This window comes from Dermacentor albipictus, chromosome 3 (assembly GCF_038994185.2).
Source record: "Dermacentor albipictus isolate Rhodes 1998 colony chromosome 3, USDA_Dalb.pri_finalv2, whole genome shotgun sequence".
NCBI lineage: Eukaryota > Metazoa > Arthropoda > Arachnida > Ixodida > Ixodidae > Dermacentor > Dermacentor albipictus.
The window spans coordinates 107,582,287-107,610,213 of NC_091823.1; the positions used below are offsets into that span (position 1 = coordinate 107,582,287).

Here is a 27,927-nt window from a genome sequence, read left to right on the forward strand (position 1 = left end):
TTTTACACTTGCCTGTGCCAGAATAATGACCTTTCGGGCAAACTTTGGTGTGAGCTGCACCAGGTGGCGAGCGCAGAAGCCTTTCAGGTCTATAAGCGCTACACCTCCTCGAATCTGTATTTCTTCGTCTTGGAGGCCCGATTCCAGGGCGACTAACACGCACCTTGCCAGATCATCCATAGAGCATATGCTTGGAGTCCAGGCGCCTGTTGCGACAAGAAAGAATAAGTGTAACCTTTAGTAGTGATTGCAGTGCTGATTGGACGCATTGAATTTGGACCCTGCACATATCTAGTGTGAGGCGATGACGTCTTGCGGTTATGTTTACCAACAGCGGAATACATTACGCGAAAATGGCAATATGAATATTAAAAGCACCTTCACCAATTAGGCTAGCTCAGTTACTATGGGAGTAGTGCTGCTCTTAACAAGGTCGCGAGTTCCACGCTTCGCCTTGGCAGTCACGCTGATACGGGGCTAGCAGACGCGTCTAGAACGCATTCCCATTAATCTCACTACGTCACATTGCATAACCCGTGAGATGCTTAGGAAATATTTTTTATTTTCAACCAAGGAAATAATTTTTAAAAGAATAAGTTAGTTTGCTCGAAAGGACTGACTTCTATATGGACTGGACGTAGCTTTCAACCACAACATAGGCACATATTTTTTTCACCATTTTAGAGGACAGCCACAATAGCGCTGCACCAAAGCAAATCAACAATTTGTAAGAGCTATTACCGATATCAATTAGAGTGTTGAACGCGCTGAACTTCGCGAGGAAATGTTGAATAGAGTACAAGTTCTATCGTGGCACGTCTACTCCTTCGTGATCAGCCGCGAATATTTCTTCAGACCTCTACGTTGACCTCTTTCGCTTATTTTTTAAGTTCATCGGCAATAAACAAGCGGATCATCTGACTTTGCTCACCAAAATTGACGTAAGCCACAGCCCTTCCTTGGGAATCTCTTTCCTTTGCGTACATGATGAGCTTGTATTCATTGAAGACAGCCTGGTAGGGAATGCTCGACGGAGTCAAGTTGTCAAAATACTCTGGAATGTCTCTGCGAGCACGCAAATATCTCTTGATTGTCCTGATGGTTTCAGGCACCTTGAATTTTCGGGCACGAAGAAACATGAGGAGGACGTCGTCATCACGGGGAATTTGCAGCTGACTGTTTTCTGCGTGTTGGAAAGACAGTCGGTTAAGTTCATCTCGTGGAATACGCGCAGAGAAATTGCGCGGTCTACTACAGCCAGTGTAGCAAGTTTTAACATGTACCCATAAATTTTGATACCGTCCACGGCTGAAGTATGGTAGCATCACAATGGCACATTTGCTGCAAAGAAATGCTCACTTTAGTAATTCACGTTGACCACACACACAAAAAAAGACAAATGAATAGCTGGAAGAGCCACCCGTATCTAGAGCTACTTCTAACAGCATTAACTGCAAGCAGTGCACAAATAGGAGCCGAAACATCGTTAGTGGTAGCATCACTAGCCAACTCTTCCCGTAATCACTGACGATTTCAAGTTACATGAGGCTATTTTCTGATGTCATGCTCTTTAGGAGGACCTGTATGCAGTGGCGAAACGTCGATGTCGCTTTATAAAAAATTCCGCAGGATGCATCTTCTCATGAGTGTCGCCGTAGCTTAGCATCGAAGCAATATAACGACACAACGTATAGCCGCTGCCAAAAAGCCTTATGTATGAGGCGCGTACTGCAGCGAGACTCCTCCCTTAGGACTGATTCGTGGAACAGCCTGCACCATGCGGCGCCACCGCCGCAGAGCCTGTACGGTGCCTCCGATGTGAATGGCGTGCTGGTGGATGCACTGAGAAAGGCGTCATGTGACAGCCGGACTTACCCCTCACGCTGTTCTGTCGACACACTGCGGCATCTAGTGGCCCTGCAGAGGAGACCACGCGTGGCCTCCCCAACGATATGTGTGGCGTGCCTTTGCCTGCAAGCCCTGAGAACTGTTTCCGCTCTGTGAACTCTGAACCAGTGGCACATATTCACGGAACCAAATTGGCGAGAGGTTCATTAAAGAGCGGAAAATAACCAGCGCATGCGTGGCGCAACTTGCCAAAGCAGTGGCGTGAAATCCACTCATTGAAGCGTGTCACATAAGCGTTGCATTTGTGGCACAATTTGCTAAAGCGTTGGTTTGTCGTCCTTAAGGAAACCGTCTGAAGCGGGCTCCAATGGTTTCGATTCTGCCGAGCATATGAGAAATTAAAACGATATATTTTTTGTCATTATAGAGCGGCACATTCCTAGTTGCAATTATTTAGGAATCGAAGTTGGCGTCAATGACGTTCATTGGTGAGTGACACAGATATACTAGCACATACCTAGTGAACGAAATGGGGACCCAAGAGACTCACGGAAGAGCAAAACAGATCGAATGGCACACAGTACGGTGTGCTCCAAGTAAGCGTGAAATAGATTCGTTGAGCAGTGGTACAAACCCATGCCATATACGCTGTAACGCGCCCCTAGCCGCCGATAACAGCGTCAAAAAGGTTCGTTAAAGACTGGCGTAAAGGTAAACAGCGGTACCTACTCAGTGATCCATGTTCGTCTGACGATTGGTTTATAACCCCGTTCCCACATCACAGCAGCCCGAGGCGCTACCGATTCGACTATGGACTACCTATAGACACAGTAAAGCAGGATAATAGATAGCCAGCCAGCCAGACAGACAGACAAACAGATAGATAGATAGATAGATAGATAGATAGATAGATAGATAGATAGATAGATAGATAGATAGATAGATAGATAGATAGATAGATAGATAGATAGATAGATAGATAGATAGATAGATAGATAGATAGATAGATAGATAGATAGATAGATAGATAGATAGATAGATAGATAGATAGATAGATAGATAGATAACTTCCTGAAAGTTTGTTAAATACCTTAAAAATTTGTCACTGAACATTACTGAACATTTAAGTCACAAATCTGAAGGAAAATGAAATATCGCAGTTTAAGACGCCCATTGAGAAGTATGCATGCCACTAAAACCGGATGGGTGTACGCAAGGTGTTCATATGATGTGTCTTACCATCGAGAAGCTTCTTAATTTCTGCTAAGGATTCCCGTTTGACTTCTTCTGTTTCTCCCAGCTCTGTCTTTGCCAACACTTTCAAGTCCTCCATGTTCTCGGGTACAGAAGACGCGGCTTCAGGGGCTGTAATGAAAAGAAAAAAAAAGCTGAAAACACAAGTACAATGTTCTGTTTGGTTAAATCAATTCTGTGTTCATTTAGTGGCAACTATATTCTTTATCACAATGAATTCCAACAGTACAGTGTACATACACTGACGCTGTCATATGCTTTTGGTGGTTTCTGCAACCACCAAACAAAAGAATAAGTTTATGATAAAGAAAGACGTAACAGGTAAAAGATCCGCCCACGACTAAAAACACTGCTTTATTAGGTTAAATAGAGAAGAAGGTTAGTAACCTGTCGCCGTGGCTCTGTGCTAAAGGCAATATGCTGCTGAGCACAAGGTAGCCGATTTGATTAAGGACCGTGACCACGAAAATTCAAGAACACAACGTAAAAAAACAATAATCAAACTACTGCAATTGCTGCTGCTCCAAACTCATTCACTCAGAATGCAGTTGCCCCCCGGACTGATACCAACGTCCCCAATATGGTGAAAAGCTTTTCTAGTTTTATACAAACCCTCTTAATGTAGGCCTGATCGGCCACAGGACAAATAAATGTAACGATTTCGTGATGACGATGCAGACAACAGCTATCATAATGGCTGCACGGCGACGATTATCGTGATCTGACGATGTTGATGACGGCGGCGACGACACCATGATGGCGACAATGGCGGCGGAATGATGGCAATACGATGTCAAGAACGACGCCTACATGGTGACAACGAGGGCAAAGACAATAGCACGACGGAACGACAAAAACAACAACAAATAAACATGAAGAGAAGAATAGTAAACTGCGCGAGTTGGTGGATAGATAGATACGAAAGCTATACGCCGAATGCTAGTACCAGCGAACGAGCTTATGTATAAACGTTGTACGCTGACCGACAGTTTAGTGCGAGTAAGCACAGCTCTGCTTTGTGTAAGGAAAAGAAAATACTCATAAAATCCGAACAAATAATATCTGGTCACAAATACGTCGAACGCACAGCAACATGCTAAGAAATTGGCGCTATATCTTCAACGCATTCTTTGATTGATTTGATTGTCATTGATTCATCGATTAGATATCGGCCACTGGGTACGTGGCCACTCTTGAACAACAATACAGAAGGGGTATGCGGCACTGTGACACAAGTACAGAATCTTTTATGACCTGCCGTGGTTGCTTAAAGGCTATGGTGTTGGGCTACTAAGCACGAGGTCGCAGGACAGATACCCGGCCATGGTGGCCGCATTTTGATGGGGGCTAAATGCGAAAAAAAGCCCGTGGACTTAGATTTAGGTGCCCCTACCCTAGAATCCCAGATGGTCCGAATTTCCGTAGGCCCCCACTACCTCGTGCCTCATAATCAGATCGTAGTTTCGGCACGTAATACCCCATAACTTACATAATAGTTAAATGTAGCGCGACATATGTCGAACTTGTCTGTGTATACAACTGCCATCATCGTTCTCCATCCAGGATTGACATATATGGTCTTCATCCTCGTGATATTGCTGTGTAGACCTTTTACATGGTGCACCCAATTGATTTCATGTTTTGAATTCATCATAGCTTGGGAGCAGTATGATATCAAACTTATAACTTTTGTTATGGATAAAACTAAACTTGCATGAGGTTCGACGCTGCATAGGATGAAAGTAAACACACTTGTACGCGTCTTCGTTAGTTGTAAAGTATCTAGTTAACCGCTTCACTAAAGCTTTACTTGTAATAGATTTGAAAATGAGTGTCGGATCTGCATAATTTATTTTCTTAACAGATTTATAGACGTAACATGCACTATATATTGTCAAACAAACTTCGTCTAAACGCTTTCTCGGGACACCGGTCAAGTGAAACTGGCACCAAAACGGCACCTACCTCATCGGCTGACATAACTTTATATGGAAGATCACAGCTTCACAAGAATTTCAAATGGTGGTATCAAACAGTAAAGAAAATCCAATCTGTCAGTCATTTTCATTGTCGTGATGCCATCATCGGCTACCCTGAAGCGTTTACGTTGCCTCGTTTTCACGTCGCTAGTGCATCGTTATGGCGACAGTCGAAAACCGAGAGCAAATGAACAAATATCTTGTGCGTAAGAAGCTGGGTTATTGCAAGCAGAGTACAATAATGCCTTTTTCTCAATGCAGTGAAATTACAACCGTCAATGCTTTTGAAATAAAACAATTTTTCATAATTTTTGCATCCTTGGCATACACGAAAGTTCTGGTAAACGAAACCCAAATTTCACTACGTCTTTGCTTCCATGACAGTGCTTTTCGTCTTTTAAGATATCTCTACGTCGATATCTCCGGGCCCTTTCAATCACTTACGGAGGCACGTAATACCGCTAAATTATACCAACAAGCTTTAGAATGGAGGCTTCAGAAAATTAGCAGCGCATTCTCACCTATCTCTAGCTGGCAGTGGTGGTACGTCGTATTCCTAATAGTTCACGCGGAGAATCATCCAACCGAAGGCAAACAGGCTCGTAGACAATCACATGAGACTGAGGTGGGCCTGAGACCCCCGATACACAACCGAGTGAGCCTGTGCACCGAGGTGCTTTGTCTGCAGGCGGAGAGGGTCTCACTAATTAAATGGCCCGCTGTGGGGAAACCAGATCGTGATTTTTTTCTTTCCTTGACGCTTCGATGCTGCATTGAAGAACTGTGGGAGTTCTTACTCTGAGACTCTCCCACAGTTCCAGTAAAGAAGTACAAAGGCACCTAATTCACTTCTTCGAATTGTGTAGTTGCGTGCGCCGCATTCACACACATGCTCTTCCACATCGATTAGCAGTGCTGACTTCACTGCTCGGCGTGCACAGCACGGGCTAAGAAGTGAGGAAAGTCAGGCATGTCGATGGACACGTTGCGGACGCCTTCGCGGCTTCGTCTTTTGTTACGTTTTGAGTTTCCCCAGACGTACGCCGGTACGCACATTCACGCCGGCCCGTGGGAACGTTTACCATGGTTTGTGAACCGCTACGCTGTCAGTGTTATGTTATCCTCCTTGCTCTTTCCCCCGCTATTCCTTTTTTCTTACTTCACGCGCACGTTCCTCGAAGGAGACGTTACGTCTTCGCAGCTAGCACGCAGGTAAAGGATTTAAAAGTGTCTAACGAAAGCAGTGCCTTCAGCGGGAGGTGAAATCCAGCACAGAGTCCAGCGCGGGGAGTGAAGATTTAAGTTCCCAATGATGCCTTTTTGTTCGACATACCTGTCTTCCCGCGCCAGGATTGCCTATTTTCTTCTCATGAAGCTGTTACGTACGTACATGTTTCACGACTACTTCTGGAGAACTTGTTAGCGACACATTGAGATCTTAGGTTGTTACGCTTACAATACCATTCTTCATTTTGTTTCTGTATGAGCTCCAGTACGTCCAGAAGTTATCGACGGAAACAACCTACAGTGACAAATGATTGGAACAAGTCTGTTAAATTCGGCAATGTGATTAAATGTACCTCCTACTTTTTTGCTTCTTCTACGCTACGGATTGTCTGAACATTTGAGTACGCCTACTTTACGACGTGAGGTAAAATAAAAATTTATTTCGGTAACCCATTAACTTAAGAAACTCTTAAAAAACCAGAAGTCAAACATAAGGAAAGCGCACTCCACAGAGTTTCCACCACAGCGCATATGAACAAAATGACCTCAGTGAAGCATGCCGAGAAACATATAAATGAATTAAAGCAGCAACACGTAAATATACGGGCGACTATGAGAGAGCTAAGCATGCGGTGAAAAACGAATTAGAAATAATCTGTTCGTGTCAACACGTTGATTCAATGTCAGTCCCCTTTAAGAGCAGGATTAAAGTTTCCAGAATAGTCTGATGTGCTCTTGCCACATTTTGAGGAGAAAGCAATGCATATATTAATTTAATTTTTTTTGCGAAATCATTGTTATCAGCATCGAGTGTCATTTGCATCATGGCCTGGGTTTCAAGCGCTGGATATTTGAATTAGAAATTCGCCTTTGGATGAACGTGGCAAAAGTGTATCCACAAGCTTTCAAGCTTATTACCTGCTAAATAAATAACATATTTTTCTAGAATGGATTATCACATCGAATTCGTCGTACAGATGTAGTAAGTGATGCAATATACGTGTTTCACCGATGCATGTGAAGCGCGTCATGTCAGGAATAGTGGAAGCTTACTCGCTGCAGGATGGCAACATGGAGGACGGCAAAGAAATAGGAGGAATGAAGGAAGGAAATAAACTTCCCTTGCTACATGCTAGGAAAGCTAGACAGCTATAGTCATGACAAGCCGACCTCTACTGACGCTGCTCCTGCTTTCTTTCGGGCCCAGCTGATCTTTCGGGGGAATTTTTCGGTTCAGGGTAGCCGTTAGTGACGTCCTGGTCACGATGAGTCCTTGCCATTCCCTTACCTCTTTACTCTTTCTAACACTCGCCGCACGTTCGACAGGTAGAGATTACCGCTTGTTTATCACATGGTGAGCACCTTCTTCCTCACGAGCTGTTCCTTCACATTTTTGTTTATGAATAGGCTACGAAGTAGTTGCGTAACGCTCCTTTCTTGTTTTAAATGCGTAAGCATTTCTATGCTTACCCAACAAGAAAACCGTCCCTCCATCCCGTAAGACGACCGTTGTCAAGATAACGCCGACAGCAGCGAACGAACTCACCTTCCTGCTGCCTCTCGCTTCAACGATAACGAAGCGGCGAGAACACAGCGCTCACAGAGCTCTCAGAACATGCCACGCACTGCCACATTCGCAGGTCGTTTTGAAGGTATGGGTCCGCGCATCTATCGTCAACGCTCTAAGTAAGCGGTGAGAACACAGCGCATGAAACTACGAGCAGTCGGCGCTGTTTGTAGGCATCGCAGATTGCTTTCAATGCACGGTACGCGTGGCGGTGCCATACGAAGCCGCCGCTTGGGTAAGTTTGTATCGGTTCGTAATGGTCCGATGCGGATGAATAAGGAGGCGCTAAAGAGGGATAACGGCTTATAATGATCGGAACGTCATGAGCGTACCTGGCACCGCCACCTGCAGTACTTGCGTCGACAATGCTCCTTGCACAGACACGCGCTCCAGTTCATGACGCCGCAGCGCTGTCGTTTGTACTGGCCGGGTAAAGTTTCATATCATTGATAATCACACCGAGGTGCGTGGAGACGAGCTAGTGGCACAATGCTTAGGCATACCTAGATAACCCAGAGGAAGTGTCTGCGCAAATTTCTTCTTGTTTGTTTTTCTTCATGATGACAACTGACCACGGCTGCATCACTGTCATGGTCGACGTGAGAAACATGTCGGCCTGTGGAGTATGTCGCGCACGATTTCCTTTCCCTGGTGAGAAAGTGTCGACTCACGTTTCCTTTACGGCAGTCAAAGCAACGTTATTTTTGAAAGCGCCGCTCGTAGGAGCGTAGGAGCCCGTTCCTTCGTCGAGCGTGGGCGTTCCCGGCGTTACGGAGCGAACGGGTGCAGCAGATGAAAGAGCGAACGGGGAGCGCAGCGGGGGATGAAAAAAAAAGCAAAGCCCATTCCTTGAAGAAAGATGGTTGAACGCAAAGCTTTCCCCCAATGCAGACTGAATCAAATTCCAAAGGTAACGGCCACGCAACGAATCGAAGAAATTCTGAGCGACCCGACGCTTCGATTGCACGTTTAGGAATGTATTTTTTGAACGACGAATTTTAATGAAGACACATTTCGTTAAGTTGCATAGCCCTTCTTTTAGATCATGTAGCCGTTGATTACACTCCCGCGCTCACACTGTCACGGATGCGCAGTATTGCCTTGTGATGGCTGCGATAGACGGTGAGAGGATCTGTCATCGTAAAGTGACACAACCTGCTTGCAAACGTGTTCGGTCTGATGTACACGCGGACGATCACAAGACCAGTATGCATCTCGACTGCACAAGCGTCTCCCACATGGCTCCTACACACGGGATCGGGCTTACGGGCATGATCGCGCTCGCGCATGCGCTCGCGTACGGCAGCCTCTTCTCCCATGCGCTGCACGCACGGCATACCCATAGTGACGGCCGAGAATGCATTGCCTGGCGCGCGTAATGCAATGCAGATATATACAGTTCGTCTGGGTGGCGTGGCGGCGTGGCGTTCAGCCATCTTTCAAGGTAAATCTACCTGGTAGTGAAGCTTCCATAGGAGCTCATACATTCCAAACATGGCGGTTCATCGGCGACTCATGGGGCTTAGCGCCATATGTATGTGGAGGAAACACTTCCAGTGGAAGAAGAAATAATGTGATGCCATATACCTTAAAAACAGAAGTTACGTAATTTTTTTTGATGGTGCGAAATTTCTTTTGTTGGCCCGTCTTTAGAACTATATATTCAAATGCCCCTCCATTCGACTTGATGGGCGTTTGGAGCTTTCACCGCGGAAAGCGATACAGGAAAAGGCCAGCCGTATGTTTGTCGAAATCGCACCCCTGCACAGAACATACGTACTTTCTTTGCAGGCCGACAAAAGCTTTAGGTGTAGAGTGCATGTCGTATATCTTGTCGGACGCCAAGTTCGTCGGCCAGCGCAGTCGCAGGAAACAACTAGACAATTTTCTGGCGGTCGTAACTCACTACTTTGGACTCAACAGGTTAAGAAGCGATCAAGCTACCCGCGTCACCAAATTCAGACAAACGTCGACAAGCAAAAAAGCACAACATGTGAGGAGGGCGAACGTGTGAGGGTTTCAACAGGTGAACTTCACGAGCGCGCCTTTCTGCCCATTTCAAGAGCTGCATTGCATTGCGAGTGATAGCGGCGTCAACGCCCCCTGTACGATGGGCGCTGAAAAGAAATGTATTTATTAATAATGATAAAATTAAATAAGCCTATATTTTCTTAACTCGTAACGAATATATAAATTTGACCAGAAATTTTATTTTCCTTTAATGAATCTAACTGTGCCTCGCTTCAATTAAAGAGCGCTTTTTTCCCCAATGTTTCTTCCCTCCAAACATAGTCGCGCTTCAATCGCTGCTCCCATAACCACCCTTGCTGATGTTGGTGACAATTTCTACTGAGCCGCTTTTCGCCCGAAGCTTCGGGGCCTATTTGGATTGATCTTGCGTCTTTCTTTAAGAAATGGGCCAAGGTAAATATACCTGGTAGCGAAGCTTCTATAGGAGCCCATACGTTCAAAACATGGTGGCCCGTCGGCGGTCCATGGGGCTTAGCGCCATCTGTATGTGGTGGGAACACTTCCGGCGGAAGAAAAAATAATGTGACGCCATGTCCGTTAAAAGCAGAAGTGACGTCATTTTGCTTTCGAAGGCGCGAAATTTGTTTTGTTGTTCTTCCTTTGAAGCTATATATTCAAATGCCCCGCCTTTCGACTTGATGGGCGTTTCGAGCTTTAAGCGTGGAAAGCGATGCAGGAAAAGGCCAGCCGTAAGGTTGTCGAAATCGCATCCCTGCACAGAACATACTTTCTTTGGAGGTCGACGAAAGCTTTAGGTGTAGAGTGCTGATCCTATTGTTGGATGCCAAGCCCGTCGGCCAGCGCAGTCGCACGAAAACAACTACACAATTATCTGGCGGTCGTAACTCACTACTTTTGACTGAACAGATTAAGAAGCAATGAAGCTACCCGCGTCACCAAATTCAGACAAACTTTGACAAGCAAGAAAGCACAAACTGTGAGGGGGGCGTATTTCAACAGGTGACGTTTACGAGTGCGCCTTTCTGCCCATTTCAAGACGTGCATTGCATTGCGAGTGATAGTGGCGTCAACGACCCCTGTTGCGATGGGCGCTGAAAAAAAATGCATTTATTAATAATAATAAAATTAAACTTGTATTTTCTTAACTCATCACGAATGTATGAAATTGTCTAAGAATTTTATTTTCGTTGAATGAATCTAACTGTGTCTCGTTTGAATTAAAAAACGTGTTTTTCTTTCCCAATGTTTGTTCCCTCCAAACGTAGTCGCGCTTCAATCGCTGCTCCCATAACCCCCCATGCTGATGTCGGTGACAATCTGTACTGAACCGCTTTTCGCCCGAAGCTTCGCGACCTATTTGAATCGACCTTGAACGGGCTCTGATTTCTTCTCTTTCTTTAGATATTATGACGAGCCTGTGTGAACGTTCACTTGCTATCTTTGTTAAGCGGGGACGCTCAGTTAATGGCGACAGGGGTGGTGTCATAGTGAGCAGACGCAACTTACGTTTCCCGTGAACTTTGTGCACATGCGCTACCCTTGCTGAGCTCGTCGCTTGGCGCCGTTATCAGGCACTGACCGGCCGGCCAGTCGACGCTGGCGCAGTACCGCGAGTGTAAACTGCGTGTTCTACATGGATGTGCAGGTTCACTTTCCTACAGTGCGTTTTCGGCGCTCACGGACGAATCAGTGAAACATAGAAAGCTTCGCTTTAAAAAGCAGTGAGTGCAAGAGAGTTCGAGGAGGAAAGCGGAAGAGGAGCGTGCAGCGGAAGCATGTGGCGGAAGGCGGAGGAGGAGGAGATAGCGAAAGCGGGAGAAGAAAAGCGTAGTGCAGCTTAAGAGGCTCTGCGGCGACTACCACTACGAAATGGTTTCAAAATACCGTGCGTCGTCTCTTCCCTTCGTTATCGTTCTTCGGTCACTGCTTTTCACCCGCTAGTAAGTAAGTGTTAAGCGGTATCCCTCGGCGCATTACGCGCCTGGATGTATCAGAAGTTTGTCTCATGTACGTAAGCACTCACCACTTCTCTTATCATCATCATCCATCCCAGTACTTTCACTCCCCTTCCCTCTTCCCCAGTGCAGAGTAGCAGACTAGAGCGCACTAGGTCAGGTCGACCTCTCTGTCTTTCCTATCAATAAATCTAATTCAATTCAATTCAATTGTCGAATGTTATTGATAGTGCAACGTTGGCCGTTGTTACCAAAGGGTTTTCTAATCAGATTGACAGCGCGACGCGAATTGTGTAGCACTTTCTGAAAGCCACATGCGGGTTAGCGATTGCACTGGAACCTTCGACAGTCATGTGTAAGTCATGCGCCTGACCGCGAATCGGATTTTCTCCGCTCGCCGACCACGCTGCATGTCTCTCTCAAATTATTTGCCTAAATGTACCGCGAAATGAGAACACGTATAGAGCTGCACTCAAATTTCGCATTAGGGAGTATCGTAACCATCGGTAAATTTTCTTGTAGGTGTTAATAAGAGAGAAGAACATTCATGAGTTACTTGATTCACTGCGTCAGGGTGAACACGCCAACATTTAGCAGACACAAGGCGGCCACGCTAAGCTATTGACTTAGCTGATGACAGTCGCCGGACACACAAGGAAACTTTACTTGAAGTTCTGATGCAATACGGTGCATTTCTGCTATGCAAAAGACAAGGAAGCAGGACTTGGCAGCGCAATGTATCGTCGAAGAACATAGCTAACACGCGGCAAGTACTTTCCCTTCATTTCGCAACGCGAGAAGGCTTCCACAGGATGGAGAGGGCTACCTTTCAAGCGTGGCACTCGGAGGCGCAAGGTGGCAAGGCAGGAAACCTGTTGCTCTCTTCAGTAGCTATTCATGGACCACGGCCTTCACCAGACGCTGCTTTGCGGATAGTACGGGCTGCGCGGAATTTTAACAACGGATAGCTTTATTTGGCTCTTACGGCTGTTCACGCAGTTGGTCGCAGATCTGTGATCGTCGACGGTCGAACTCGGTAGGATTAACTTTGACTTGCTCACTTGCTCGCTGACTTGTTCCTTCGGGCTATTCGCTTGCATTCACAATATTCACCGATCGCTTCTGCAAGCTTGCTGCAACGTAGCCTAAAGCCACTGACGGTTTGGATTAATTGCTATTCATTTTAATGCTTTTACAAGCTCCCTGTTCAGTGCAAAATCAGACAATCGATATGTTTCTTTTCCGTTTTTTTTTTCGTGTTCGTAAGTTTTTTCTTCTGTGTGCGTGCGTGTGTTTTCATCGCTCTCAGTTTCTTAGCCCATATAGAAATGAAATAGAGTTGCAGAAAACAAATTCTGGTAACCTCACCACCTGATCCACCAGTTAAAACTATCTGAGATGCGCGTTTATATAGACGGCAATGTATCGGCGAACTTCAGTACTTGAGTCAAACGCCGCAGCAGAAAGTCGGCAAAATCAGACTGGCCCTAAAAGGCATCTTCTTTTCTTTTTTTTTTGTTATTGACAGAAGAGTCTGATATAAGAAGAAGCTGGTAAAGTGCATTTGCTTCAATAAGTGGACATCCTTAAGTACAAGTTCTTTTTATGAATGATAAGGGCTAAAAGTGTTAAGCTTTTTATAGTGGTAATGCAACCCGCTCTGTAGAATTTTATGCTAGCATTACCGGAGGCACATCGGTCGCAGCATATTTCCCCGTGCGCACAGCGCGGAAGCAAGTTGCCAAAAATTAGTAAATTACAAACAATATAGAACCACAACGTTTAGAAATTCCTAGGTTTCTACCAAAAACAGATATCACAGAAAAAACAGAAAAAAAACAGTAGTTCAGAAAACAGTAGTAAACAGAAAACAGTAGTTCTACAAACTGCCCGTCTTAGTGCATTCAAAGCGCACAAATTTGGTGCAATAATTTATAGCTCAGGTGAAATCGTTACTTTGTTTACAAGTGTTTTGACAAAATTCTACTCTCACACTAGTGAATTATTTGAGAGCGTTTACAATGCATGAATTCTGCCCCTCGCGCTATGCCCCACATTACGTACATATGCTGCAGTTGAGTCTGACAATTCCATGTTTTAATGCATTCTTTCCTACAATGGGCCCTTCTAAGTTAATTTTCTGTATATGATCATGAGCGTTTCTTTTACCCGGTCTACTACAACTCGACTTAACAAGTATATGCCCTGGCAAGCTTGAGTGACTTGAACGGCATAGCATGACATGATATTCATGCCACGAATGTTGTGATCAAGTCTCCTACTCTATTCGTGATAACATCGTTGCCGTTTTTTTTTAGTGTAATTATATCAGAAGATGCATGAACAGAATCACGTGGCGTGAGGTGAACGAGGAGAAGGGAAACCGAGTGGTTCGATTTTTGTTAATCACGACAATATAAAGCCAACAAGCAATGAAAACGAGGAAATGTATGTAGCTGCGGTAAGTAGCTGAAATAAGGAAGTTTAATATGGATAGAATTGAACATGCTCTCAGGAACGGAGGAAGCCTAAAAGCAATGAAGAAGAAACTAGGAATAGGAAAGAATCAGATGTATGCGTTAAGTGACAAAGCCGGCAATATCGTTACTAATATGGATGAGATAGTTCAAGTGGCTGAGGCGTTCTATAGAGGTTTATACAGTGCCAGTAACACCCACGACGATAATATGAGAAAGAATAGTCTAGAAGAACTTGAATTCCCACAAGTAACGCCGGAAGAAGTAAAGAACGCCTTGGGAGCTATGCAAAGGGTGAAGGAAGCTGGGGAGGATCAGGTAACAGCAGATTTGTTGAAGGTGATATCAATCAATCAGGTGATAGAAAAATGTGAGGAATATAACCAACCTTTATATATAGCTTTCATTGATTACGAGAAAGCGTTTGATTCAGTCGAAACCTCAGAAGTCATGGAGGTATTGCGCAATCAGGGTGTAGACGAGCCGTATGTAAAAATACTGAAAGATATCTATAGCGGCTCGACAGCAACCGTAGTCCTCCATAAAGAAAGCAACCAAATCCAAATAGAGAAAGGCGTCACGCAGGGAGACACGATCTCTCCAATGCTATTCACAGCATGTTTACAGGAGGTATTCAAAGACCTGGATTGGGAAGAATTGGGGATAAGAGTTAATGGAAAATACCTCAGTAACTTGCGATTCGCTGATGATAATGCCTTGCTTAGTAACTAAGGGGACCAATTGCAATGCATGCTCACTGACCTGGAGAGGCAAAGCAGGAGGGTGGGTCCAAAAATTAATCTGCAGGAAACTAAAGTAATGTGTAACAGTCTCGGAAGCGAACAGTAGTTTACGATAGGTAGCGAGGCACTGGAAGTGGGAAGGGATTACATCTACTTAGGACAGGTAGTCACTGCGGATCCGGATCATGAGACTGAAATAATCCGAAGAATAAGAATGGGCTGGGGTGCGTTTGGCAGACATTCTCAGATAATGAACAGCAGGTTGCCATTATCCCTCAAGAAGAACGTAAATAACAGCTGTGTTTTACCAGTACTCACGTACGGAGCAGAAATTTGGAGGCTTACGAAAAGGGTTCTACTGAAATTGAGGACGACGCAACGAGCTGGAAAGAAGAATGACGGGTGTAACGTTAAGGGATAAGAAAAGAACAGATTGGGTGAGGGAACAAACGCGAGTTAATGACATTCTAGTTGAAATCAAGAAAAAGAAATGGGCATGGGCAGAACATGTAATGAGGAGGGAAGATAACCGATGGCCATTAAGGGTTACGGACTGGATTCCAAGGGAAGGGAAGCGTAGCAGAGGGTGGCAGAAAGTTAGGTGGGCGGATGAGATTAAGAAGTTTGCAGGGACAACATGGCCACAATTAGTACATGACCGGGGCAGTTGGAGAAGTATGGGAGAGGCCTTTGCCCTGCAGTGGGCATAACCAGGCTGATGATGATGATGATGATTTACACAATAGTGCAAACGCGGGCAAGGTCGCGATCAAATAAATTTGGTTTGGTTCGGTTCTCTTTTTACGATGGCACACAACCATTGCAGGGGATTGGCCAAGATTTGGATGGTATTTGGAAATTGCAGTTATTACTAAAATTGATATAATTGTCAGGAACTAATTATTAATGTATGAACAACTTAACATTGCCTTGAAGCAACTATAAATTCCTCCACGGCTGAGAAAACATGCCTGTAGTAGTTTCGAAGAGAGAGGTTTTTAGAGAAAGAATATTCAGAATGGAAAAAGTTAATGTAGCTTGTCTAAACCTTCATCTTAAGAAAAACGGCGACGCGGAAAGAAAAAGGTTATTTATAGTCGCATCTTCACCCCCGAATGGGCGCAGAGGGGAGGGCACCAGACCATCGCTATGACTATTCAAATGCTTAAGGCTGGTATGCAACAACATAGTCGGGTAAAAACTGCTTCCGTGTTTTCTGGTGTGAAAGGAATAGGAGATGTAGATATTCTGAAAAATTAGCTATATCCCGTTACTTCATCGTCCTCGTCGTCTTCACTATAGCAACGCTGAGCAGACTTTTATGTGCAGTTGTTCCCTATAGATATATACGTCTTTTACGCTAAACGCAGCTGAGCTCACTGGCACTACTTTATTGGTCGCAATTCAATACTGTGCTGGTTCGAAATAAGTCGTATATTTGGGATGCATACACAGGAAGGATGACGTCCTGAAGTCGCCGCTCAACAAGGCCATTATTTCTTGCATGAGCCTGACGTTTCCCTCTATAGAGATCCCCTGGGCCAACTTTACGCTTTGACCCAAAGTCCATGTCTTTCTTGGCTCATAGGATGCGGTGTTCATTTGGCGGTGTCGATGATAGAAGCACTAGGATTGGAGTGAAGCCCGGCAGACTTGGCGAAAAGTTCCAGAAAGAACACGTTGCACTTGAAAGCTCGACATTTTTCTTGCGGCAGGCCGCCCCTGCATGTGGTAGATCTGCAAAAATATATTCTGTTTGAAATTTTAAATAAGATGAACAAGTGGCGTACAGCGCCCTCGGATGAGGAAAACGTGGACAGGCCTCATGACGAAGCCGTCGATAGATAGGAGATGGCATGGCGCTTGAAGGAGTCATAGTGAGAAAAAGAAAGGCACCGGGACACAAGAAAACTACGGAGATGAAGGATTTTATGCTAAGATTGAAATTCTTGCGTTATATTTATTTTATTTGCTCTCATACTTTGCTATAATATGCCATATTAGGTCATAATACGCAAATAAGCGTTGAGTTTAGTTTACCCACGAAAGCATCACTACAACTTCTGCAGGGGGCTGAATGAGAAAGCAGTCATGTATACTTAGAGTTAAGTTCCCATCAACGAACCCAAGGTGATTGAAATTTATCTTAAGTGCCTTAATGAGGTGTTCCTTGTAACAAACCACGCAGTTTCAGGAAGTAAAAGCACATAGATTGAATTGAGTCGTTTGTCGTGATTTCTGGGTGGGCCCTGTAAAACTTGTGCTGTAGATAACAATGATTGTGACATAGAATTACCAAAAGCATAAAAGAAAAAAACCGTATCCGTCCACATATAAAACGCGGAATTTCATGTCGGAAGTGCCATCGTACGTATCACTGGGGCATGTCACCTGTGCGTCGAGCAAAGGCTCTAGAGTGAACCATAATTTAAAAATTTCGCAACGAAACGAAGAATCTCCCTTTTTTTACCGCTCACTAAAGAGCAGAAAGTCGCACATCTTCGGACTTCTTGTGTTTTTGCTGTTCGTGCTTGCTTCATTGTCTTTTTCGAGGTAGTACGTTCGCCAGGAAAATTGTAGGCGGCTATATATCGGGAGGTCGAATCGATTAGGCTGCATTTCAAGAAAAGCTCAAGAAAAGCTCATGAATAGGAGGACACCACACAGAGATACGGCACTAGCGTCAAAACTGTGAGAGCGGCAGAAAGGGTGTCAAGGATGATGTAGTAAGGGGGTAGAAAAGAGGCTACTTTCGCTTGTGCTCGCTGCGGTGCGTCAGGAAGAACTCGTGTAGAGTTGTTATCGTTTTCAGCAGAATGCCTTGAAATATAACTCAAAAGCTTTCGTTGCTAGGCCAGCTTTGCGTTTATGTAGTTGATACACCTCAGCTTTACTTACTGTACGTTGCAATATAACGTTTCCTGTGTGCGGAAATCAGCCTTCTAGGGCGCGAGGAAGCAGGATTGTTATTTTCCCGGCCACAGAGACTGGTGAGTTCGGGTTATGCAAACCCGACTTCCCCCGACGACGCTATTTATGGTTTTACTTAACATTACTCTCAAGCAACGCTTCGCGTTTTTTCCGCCTACAAGGCAGCGTGACTACTATATGTGAGCGCTTAAACTGAAAATCGTGAGCAAACCACGTTTTATTTTTCAGCCTTTCGCTGGTGTTTGCATCCGATATTTATTCATAGCTTTGTGACAAAGCATCCACAGGAAACATAGGTCATTATCGTTGGCGCTGGTAGCAAGCTGTTCCTGCTTGTTTGCCAGCATGTTGTAGCTTCTAAAGCATGAGTGACTCGAAACTTGAGACCACAAATTGTTCTCTTCACCTGAATGCCATTTCGTTCTGCACGTAATAACTACAGAGATCTAAGCATTGCTAACTTTTGTTGAGTAATAGATGCGCTTGGCCCTTGTAGCTGCCTTGGGCACAAATTAGCACTATGACACTTCGGTAAGGAGGAAGAAGTCGTCTCTGAGGCGGAAGAGGTGGTATGCTATACATGAAGGTCAGACTGACGTTTGGCTAACACAGGAAACAGAGTTGTTGTACATAATGTGGAGGCATAGAATAATTGGCGGGTTTTTTGGTTGCTCATTCAAAAGTTAGCCTTAGGTTTCTTAAACAGGGCGTCACGATATCAACGTTTACAGTGTGCAACGAGATTTGAGCATGTCAAATTTTTTACTGCACCGTAAGGTTTTCTTAGACGAACATTGTAACAGCGCACCGTTTGTCCGTGCTGCATTTTCCCGCACCATAACGGTATAGCCTTTACTAATACCAAAGGTAAAGTAACAAACTGCCATGTATGTTTGATGTGGTATGTTGTTTAATTCGTTGGCGTAGATCGGTTAAAAAGATTGCACATTTTGCTTAATTGACACTTCGCGGATAAGGCCACTCAAGCGCCGTATTTCATACCAATTTTCTTTATTCCATGTCCATAATATCTACCAGTATCAACCCTCTTTTCCGTGTCGAGTGTGTTTCTAGCCGCCTTCATGGGCCGATCTCGGAGATAATGTAGCCTAAATATGTGCGCCGATCCGGAAGGTAGATTCGGTACCAGTTCTACCGGTGCTCCCAAGGAGTGGTATCGATACTTGTGGGGTCAACCATGCAGTATCAATGCATGGTGGTGGTACGAATGACCATGATGATCATGATAATGAGGTTGATGATGATTTATTGGCATCTCCTTTGAAATGAGGCAGTGACAAACAGACACCTAGCCTTTCAGTTAATTAGTAAGATATGCATGCTCTTTATTCTAGCATTTTTGCGTACATCGAAATATTTTTTTTCTTTTCCTCAAACTTCTCTATCTACCATGTACCGCTACCTTCGCCTTTAACGGATCCGGTATTATTAACCTCGTGCCTGCTTCTTTTCCACCAATGATCCAAATGTCCCTCGCTTATCTCGACTGCTGACCAGTGGATGCTCCGTCCACTTTAAAGGCAAGCTCTTCTAGGAGTTGTAGGTTGCCTACCTGAAGGGTGAATTTCTTTCGTATTCCCTTAGGATATGCTTAGTGCTCTTCGGATTTTTGATGCGCTATACGAATCCCTCATCTACTTGCGACTTTTTGCTCCGGTATGTCTTTGCCCTTAGGCAATCAGCTCTTAAGGCAGAAAGCTGGGTTAATTGGTGGTTATTTGTATTCGTTATGGTGGTTATTCGGTTCCTGTCGTGTCCTTCTTTATGCGCTAGTGCAATGTCCCCTTATACGTCACCAGATCGAGCCTCAATATGCAAGGCCCTGGCCTTTGTGTTATCGTAGAAATCTTCCCCTCTAATTCCTGTTTTCCCATTCTTGTACATCTTCATGAGCTGTTTTCCTTCCTCTTTGCATCCAGTTCGCAGTCTCTGTTTCTCTCACTTTCTTTCTGATGACTCCTGTTTGTCTATTTACACTTTCAATTACCCTGTACTAGGTTGCCAACTTTCTTGACCTCTTGTCTAACTCTGCGTCCCTCCTTTTCAGGTACAGATACTCGCCCACTTTAGCCATAATAGTATTCGCGAATGTTAGCGCAGGCACCAATACTGCTTTCCAGATTCCATGCACCACCACGCAATTGTACCATCCCCAAACGGCGGTACTGAATAAGTTATATAACTTCTCAAAATAAATTATATGGCTCATGGACCTCATTGCTAACCTCAAATCACTCAAAATCTTCCATGGACTTACATCGACTTCAATGCTTTAATAACATTCCAACTCTTCCATTAAAGTGTCGCATTTCTTGATTCTTCTTATCTCTCCTTGACCGGTAAAATTCAGCCCCATTTCTTCGGTATTGAACGCACAAAGAATATGGCCGACATTTTATAGACTTCCTAGTCATGCGGATGGTCCCCAATTATTTACTGGCAAATTTTAAAACTCAGATTACCGCTGCCATCAAGACATTCAAAAGCTCCGGTTAACCCTTTCGAAAAACATTTTGATGAGATTGGGCGAAATTTGAGGACCAGAGCAGACACCATTTGCCTGGATCAACACATTGCATGGCATCCCAAAACAAAAGTGGAATGTAAATAAAACAATAATTGCGCAAGAAATGTCTGGATTGGCATACCGTTATCACTTCTAAACTTTAATTCGGTGTCTCGTTCATCCATTTCTTTCGCGATTGTTCTGCTTTTAATAACGGATTTTCCCTCGAGAATTTAGTCAATATTAAGATTAGGCCGCAAGAATGCGTCTCTTGCAAACCTAACCAAAGAAATCAAACGAGAAGGAGAGTAATCATTATTTGTGTAACTATTACTAATACGGCGAAAACGATCAGCCGCCATTGCTATGAAATGATTCAACATTTCTCGTGTATTTTCGCTTCAATAAAAGAAAACGTGCCTTGTACTTCAAGAAGCGATGAAAACAATGAAGGACCCCTAAAGAAATAGAGAACTGAATCAGTTAGAAATAATAATATGGTGCCTAAATGTTGTGGTGGTCTTTCTTTGACGCAAATAATTTTCGTAATTTACGATGGAGATGCACAAACTTTTAATTTCTTTATGTTGCACCAACAGTTACGGTGATGAAATCATTACCGATGCGCAAATTACGCAGCAACAGCTTGATTTCGGCGAGTTGGTTCATCTTTAGTAAAACTTGAAGCAGTGCGAAGAATACGAAGACAACAATCAAAAACGCACACAACAGGACTAGCGCTGTACTGCCAACTGGAAATTTTTTCGATAGATCTAACAGCTTTTACAACTTCTCAAAAAACATCAATAAGCAGAATGTTGAAACGGATACGTACTGCCTACAAGTATAGGCGCGTATCTAAAAAAAATTATCTCATGTTTTGTTAGACTGAGCGACGCTGTTCTAACGCATTTATCTCCTGCTTTGGTAATGTTGTGGAGGAGGAGGAGGAGGAGGAAAAAAACTTTATTCTTGTCCTGTACAAGGTGTTGCCATCTGCCTGGCTAGACCCACGTTGGGACCGGGAGGTCAAGCCTCCTAGCCCTATCACGGGCGTACTGGACAGCCAGGACTTGAGGGATATGATCTGGAGATTTGATCATTCCTTAATACCGATACCGGGAAATGCCAGGGATGGGCAACCCACACTCCCAGAGCAGATGTTCAAGCGTGCATAAATCCTTTTTGCATGCTGTGCATATAATATTCATATCTGCAATGTCATACCATTCCTTTATTTTTGCAGGTGAATAATAAGACTGTTTGTAACTGCCTAAGTGTAAGTGCTTGTGCTCTGTTTAGCCTATGGCGAGTGGTGGAAACTCCTTCCTTCCCATGTAGTAAAGTTTTGTAATTTCACTGTATGTAATGAGCGTATCTCTCTGTGAGTTCTCCAATCCAGCAGAATCAAAACCATATGTAAAAGCGGCCCGGTCTGTAAGGTCGCGGGCGACGCTGTTGGCAGATTCATTTGCATTGACAGGAATGCCGTCAAGTGAACCAAGGTGCGCCGGGAACCAATAAATGTAAAGTGTAACATTTGATTATTCTCGCAGCCTGTGGGACAATCTTTCCCCTATTGAAAGCTCTAATAGCTGTTTTCGAGTCGCTCTATATTTCTGTGAATCTATCGTCTGTTAGTGCCAATGCACTGGCAACTTAGTCAGCGACTTCATGTTTGCTAGTGTAGACTGTGGCGCAGTTGGTGCAATTGCCCTGATGATGCACTACCGCCGCCGCTAATTTAGTTCGATCCTTGTATGAAGCCGAATCAACAAAGCAGGCTCCTCTGCCCCCTTTATCCATTTTCTTGATTAACACCCTGGCTCGTGCAACTCTCCTGTTGATGTTATGTTTTGGGTGCATATTCCTGCGTAGCTGTGCGACAGTTATGTTGCCTGCAAATTCTTGATTAACTTTAGTGTACTGTGCTGGATCCGTAATGGGGTTGATCATGATCTTGTCCAGGATTTGTGTTCCCGTGCTGGTTGTAGATAGCCTCACTATTTGTGGTGTTCCTTGAGCCTCCGCGATCTCCATGGTCGTGTTGTGTATTCCTAACTTGAGCAACATTGCAGTGCGTGTTTGAATTGGGTGCCCCAATTCAGTTTTAACAACCTTCTTGATCGCTGCGTCAAGCTTCTTGAGCTGAACCTGCGTCCAGTTGTACATGGCAGCGGCGTATGAAATATGACAGAGTACGAAAGAATTGATTAACCTGATGAGATTATCTTTTGTCATGCCCTTGTGTATTCCTGCCAGGCGCCTGATCACCCTGCACGCGTTATCCGTTTTAAGGGTGATTTTCTTGACATCCGCATGGTTTTCACCGTTTGCATCAATGAAAAAGCCTAGTACCCTGATCACGTTGACTCTGGGTATACTGACACCATTTTCGGTATGTAGGTATATATTGCTTTCCGATAGAGGTTTCCAGCCCTTAGGCCTGCCCAATTTTTTACGTCTATAAAGTAGCAACTGCGATTTATGTGGGGAGCACCTGAGTCCAGTGGGTCTCAGATATTCCTCAACAGTCTTGATCGCTTCAGTCAGTGCGTCCGGTATCTGCCCTTCACAGCCACCAGCACACCATACAGTGAGATCATCAGCATATATGGTATGGTCAATGCCCTTAATGTTGCCCAGCTTTCTCGACAGACCAATCATGCACAGGTTGAAAAGGATGGGAGAGATCGCCGATCCTTGGGATGTTCCTCGATCTCTGAGGTGAACGACTTCCGAGTTTGTGTATCCGACCTTTATCTTCACCGTGCGTGCTTCGAGAAAGGATTTGATGTATTTAAACATCGTCAACCCGAGTTCAATGTCTTCTATCGATTTGAGGATGTACTCATGCTTGATGCTGTCGAATGTTTTTTTCCTAGTCTAATCCGAGTATGGCCTTAGTATTTCTAAAATATCCGTCGAGTATGTGGTGTTTAATTTGCTTCATGGCATCCTGCGTGGAAAGTGCGGACCTGAAACCGAGCATGTTGTGAGTGTATATACTATTGTCCTCTAAGTTGTCCTTTATCTTGTTAAGGATTGCGTGTTCAGTGGCCTTCCCCACGCATGATGTAAGTGATATTGGCCTTAAGTTGTCCAAGCTTGGAGGTTTACGCGGTTTCGGTATAAGTATAACTTGAGAAGTTTTCCATTCTTCTGGGACTTCACCTGAGATCCATGCTTCATTGATGAAGTCTGTCAGCGATTCAATTGACGGCTCATCGAGATTACTAAGTGATCTGTTTGTTACTCCATCATGACCGGGGGCTGACTTTCAGTTTAGTTCACTTAACACCCTCCAGATTTCGGATGTGGTGAAGGGTTGGTCGAGTTCAGGTTGAGCGGCTCCCCTGTATTTTCATGGAAGTGTTTGGTTGTGCTTATTTTTAACTGCTAGGTATTTGTCAATTAGTTGTCTGGTAACTGTTTCGATGGGCTGATCCTTAAGGGATACGTGTATAGCTCAGGCAAGGCTGTGTCGCTGGTTGGCTTTAGTGCCTTTTTCATACAGCAGATGCTTGATCAATTTCCATAGCTTGCCGTTCCTTATTTGCTCATCGATTGACTCACAAAACTCGTCCCACTGTTGCTGGCAGAGGGTGTTACAGTGTTGTTCGATTTGTTTGTTAAGTTCTGCGATTCTTTTTCTCCGCCTACGATTTAGCCTTTGGGCCCGCCACCTTCGGGTTATGGCTTCCTTGGCTTCTATTAAGTAGGCAAGTTTCGAGTCCATTGCCTCTACATTAGAGTCTGTAACAATTCTTTTGGACGCTGTTTTGATGCCCCTTCTGATGCCCTCACACCACTCTCTTAGATTGAGTTTGGTGGTTTCTTTTCGGCTTTGGGCTCTTGCGAAAAACATCCCAATCTACGGGTAAGCTTCTACAATTTCTCTTTCTTTTTAGCCTGCTACCGGTGCCTACGTGGATGGAGCCACTGACTTAGCCTGGGGGCTTGCGCCCCGGGCCCTAGTTTCTTTGGACCAAAATAAAGTTCTTGCCATGCCATGCCATGCTTCAGAAACGTAGTGTCATGGAACATTGGGGTACACAAGCATTTGTTGCAATGCGCTGCCAAATGGCGGCCATACCTGTTTTTTAGATTGTATTTGTGCTGCCTAGCTCTGTCATTAAAACATTGCCCGGTTTGCCCGATGTACACTTTTCCCCAGTCTAAAGGTATCTCGTAAACAGCGTCAAAGCTACACTTGGTGAATTCATTTTCGTGATTCGTGGTGCATTCCTTGCGTTTCCAATTTTTGATAGCATTCGTTTCAACCTTTCGGTTATTGGCGTTATTTAACATGTTTTAAGAGCGTTGTGATCTTTCAATAAATTTTCCATTTGGCAGTACAGCACTCTTCCTGCTGTGTGCGTTTTCGACTGTTGTCTTTGTCTTCTTCGCGTTGCTTCAAGTTCTCCTCAAATTACGCATTTTCTTCTCATTTGGCTGTTTTCGTGCAAAAAAAAATTACGCAAAAGCTCTAACGTGGAGCCTTCGAGTACTTTCGAACACGAAATGATAGTGAAGTCACGAGAAAATGCGGCCGCAACTCAAGGCAGCGTTGCTGCCTGTCAGCCCGTTCCTGTGTTCGGTCTTGCAAACCTTCCGTACGCGCTTTTGATTACCTACCTGTCACTTCTGGGAAACAATCTATGAAATCTACTGATAAAATTGTTAGTTTTACTCTGTGTCTTTCTAAACTTCGAAGTTGAGCAACGCTGATCTACTAATTGACCAATTACATACTGATACGCGACTGACGAGTGCACTATTTTGTTGGTAGTCCTTTATGTGGTTTTTATATGGAAACCACATGGCAACACTATATTAAACACCGAGTCCTCACACTTTCAATGTCATCGGTACGTGCTCTACAACCTTCACTATCTGCCATCAGTGGTAGAATAGTGCCTATGACGTTTCCATGCTGAACTCAAAGTCAAGGTTTCTATCCCGGCTGCGGTAACCGCATTTCGACAGAGGCGACAACCAATAACACTCATGTGCTTAAATTTCGGTGCGTGTTTAGACATGTAGGTGCTCAAAAATTTTCCCCTATACTTTATTTCTAGCAATCCGTGCCAAATCAGGTTGTACAGTTGTGCCTCGAGCAACGTGCCAACCCAGGTTATGCCTCAAGTTTTCCTTGAGAAGTAATTCTGCATGCACACTCCCACTACACCCTGCCTCATAATCATATCATGGTTTTGGCACGTAAAACCACATAACTTATATTTATTTGGTTTGCCTTAGTACCTGAGAGAAAAAAGAAATGGGCTACGCAAGTTTGGTATCACCGCGACCACAAATTCGACCCCTGTTGTGGCTGCCGATTATTTGCTAACGCGTGGTCTTGCTCCCGTTTTTATTTCCCAACAGTAGCTCCTACCCACTACTGGAGATTGGCCAAAAAACAACCATTCTTATGGCTAAGAAGGCCACCGCAAGAAATGCCTCATTAGCTTTTGTTGTTGTTGCTTGAAGAGTTTATTGAGACGAGGAAAAATGGTGGCAAATAGATGTTTCTGCAGACTCGTTTTCGTGGCATATAAATAAGGCCTTGAGGCAATTGAGGGAGGAAGCATTGACGATGTAGACACACCTGGAGGCAATTTTGTTTTTCGCTCTGCTGATGGGATCACCCAAGCGGGAGAACGCGTATTGCATAGACCCGCGTCGGCGTCGAAGGTCAGCGATAAGACGAGCGCGAAAGATTTCAAATATCCGAAGTAGCACTTTCGCCACGCTTAGACATCCAGAAAATGCTACAAAGATACAAAACAGAGTCATCCAATTAAACACTGAGCTGCACTAAATCTTTGAACAGAGCACCTACAACAAATATTGCGTAAATAGTGTCACACGCGCTTGTTTACCTTCCTCCGGTGACCCGCAAACAAATGTTAAACGTAATTGTTCGGCGCAGGACACATCTGCATGAACCTAAAGTTCTCAAATACTATCGACAGTTCTATCCATTGTCTGTTCTCACCGAACCTTTTGTAATCTGGTTGTGTGGGCCACACGAATCGCGTAGCACTTTCTGGAAGCTCTCGGCACCAGCTATTACGCCTGAACCACCGAAGAGTAATGTGTAAAACGCCGGTGCGCTTTGGCCACTGATCAGATTGCTGACGATCGCCGACTGTGCTCGCCGCTATGGTCGTGCTTGGAATGCAACCTGCTTTCCTGGGCACAGGTTGGCCCAATAAAAATTTATTTTCGTGATTCACAGTTTTTGCTACTGTGTTGTTATTTCCATGTCTGTAACCTGACTCCTAATCACCTAATGTTTTCCACTATTTCAAAAGTTGAAACCTAGCATTGAGGTTACATTTCACGGTTAACACTTTGATCGAGGCTGTCCTCTCGTTTGATCTGTTTGAAAAATTTCGTTAAATGCACAAGTCCCGTGGCGCATAAGCTCTATTGTCCTCAAGTCCTTCTGAGAGTTGGAGACCCTGCCGTCGAAGAAGACGATGTCGGTCACTCCTATTTCCATTTTTCGGTGAAGAATCGGCAGTTTTACTACCGTCTTTTTGACGGATGACGCATCTGCCACTTCTTGTGTGCTAGTGAGTCCGATCGACAAAATGCAGGTGGCAATAAAACTCCCTGTGACGCCGCCGATGCAGGTTGGCACAAATAAGGTCGCGTCGTAAGAGTTTCCTCGTCGTAATGCTTGACGGAGCAATTTCTTTGTCGTCCTCTCCTCCAAGGTCTTCGAGGCGTTGGGCAATGGGACAACATGAATTCTGTTGTGCCTTAGAGATCTGCTATCCGTTTCGACCCAATATGACCTTGGTTCGGCGTACCTGCACTGAACGGCGCCAGGCTTGCTCAGGTCGGTGACTCAGACTTCCGTATTGTGATCCGTCTGTCATTGTGCGTGCCTCGCGAGGAGCATGTTAGTGCGTCCTCTTCTGACGGTACTTCTCTTCGAACTTGGGCAACTTCTTGTGTAATAAAGTAGCCGGAAAGAAGTGTTGCGGCGGCTATCGGCGTTTATGTGCGCAGTTTTCTACCCATGAGGAACTCTACCCAATAACAGCCATTATTGAAGGTACTTGAGCAGCAAGCGAACAATACCAGGTAGGGGTCCTTTGTTTTATTCAGAAACTACTGTGGTATCTTTGCAACGGCGTCAGCTAAACCGTTTTCTTATGCATACATATGGCCTGATGTCACGTACGCGAAATTGTATTCGCGGGCAAACCTTTCGAAAATATAGACTTGAGTCTTCGATAATTGCATCCGATTATCGAGGACGGCGACTCCTGGTAGCTCGTGTGTCGAAAAGACAGGTTTGCATTGGGCAACCATAGCTGCTGCTGTGAGAGTATCAAGTCGGGCCATTTCAAGGAACATTGAATAATAGTCAGAAATAATATGCTAGCAGCATCCGTCAAGGTAGAACG

General features: G+C 44.6%; 2 protein-coding genes across 2 annotated transcripts in view; one reads left to right on the forward strand and one right to left on the reverse strand.

The window, feature by feature from the left end:
* LOC135904916 (alpha-tocopherol transfer protein-like) overlaps positions 1 to 27,927 on the reverse strand; it is a 143,849-nt gene that overhangs the window by 4,195 nt on the left and 111,727 nt on the right. Inside the window, exons 4-6 of the mRNA XM_065435922.2 lie at positions 3,088 to 3,213; positions 932 to 1,183; positions 13 to 206 (exon numbers count right to left, since the gene is read on the reverse strand). Coding sequence (XP_065291994.2) covers positions 13 to 206; positions 932 to 1,183; positions 3,088 to 3,181 — 540 coding nt within the window. The 5' untranslated portion in view covers positions 3,182 to 3,213. The remainder of the gene's footprint in view (positions 1 to 12; positions 207 to 931; positions 1,184 to 3,087; positions 3,214 to 27,927) is intronic.
* The window catches only part of LOC135904915 (alpha-tocopherol transfer protein-like), a 36,035-nt gene continuing 16,157 nt past the window's right edge, over positions 8,050 to 27,927 (forward strand). Inside the window, exon 1 of the mRNA XM_065435921.2 lies at positions 8,050 to 8,110. The gene's annotated coding sequence lies outside the window, so the exon portion shown is untranslated. The remainder of the gene's footprint in view (positions 8,111 to 27,927) is intronic.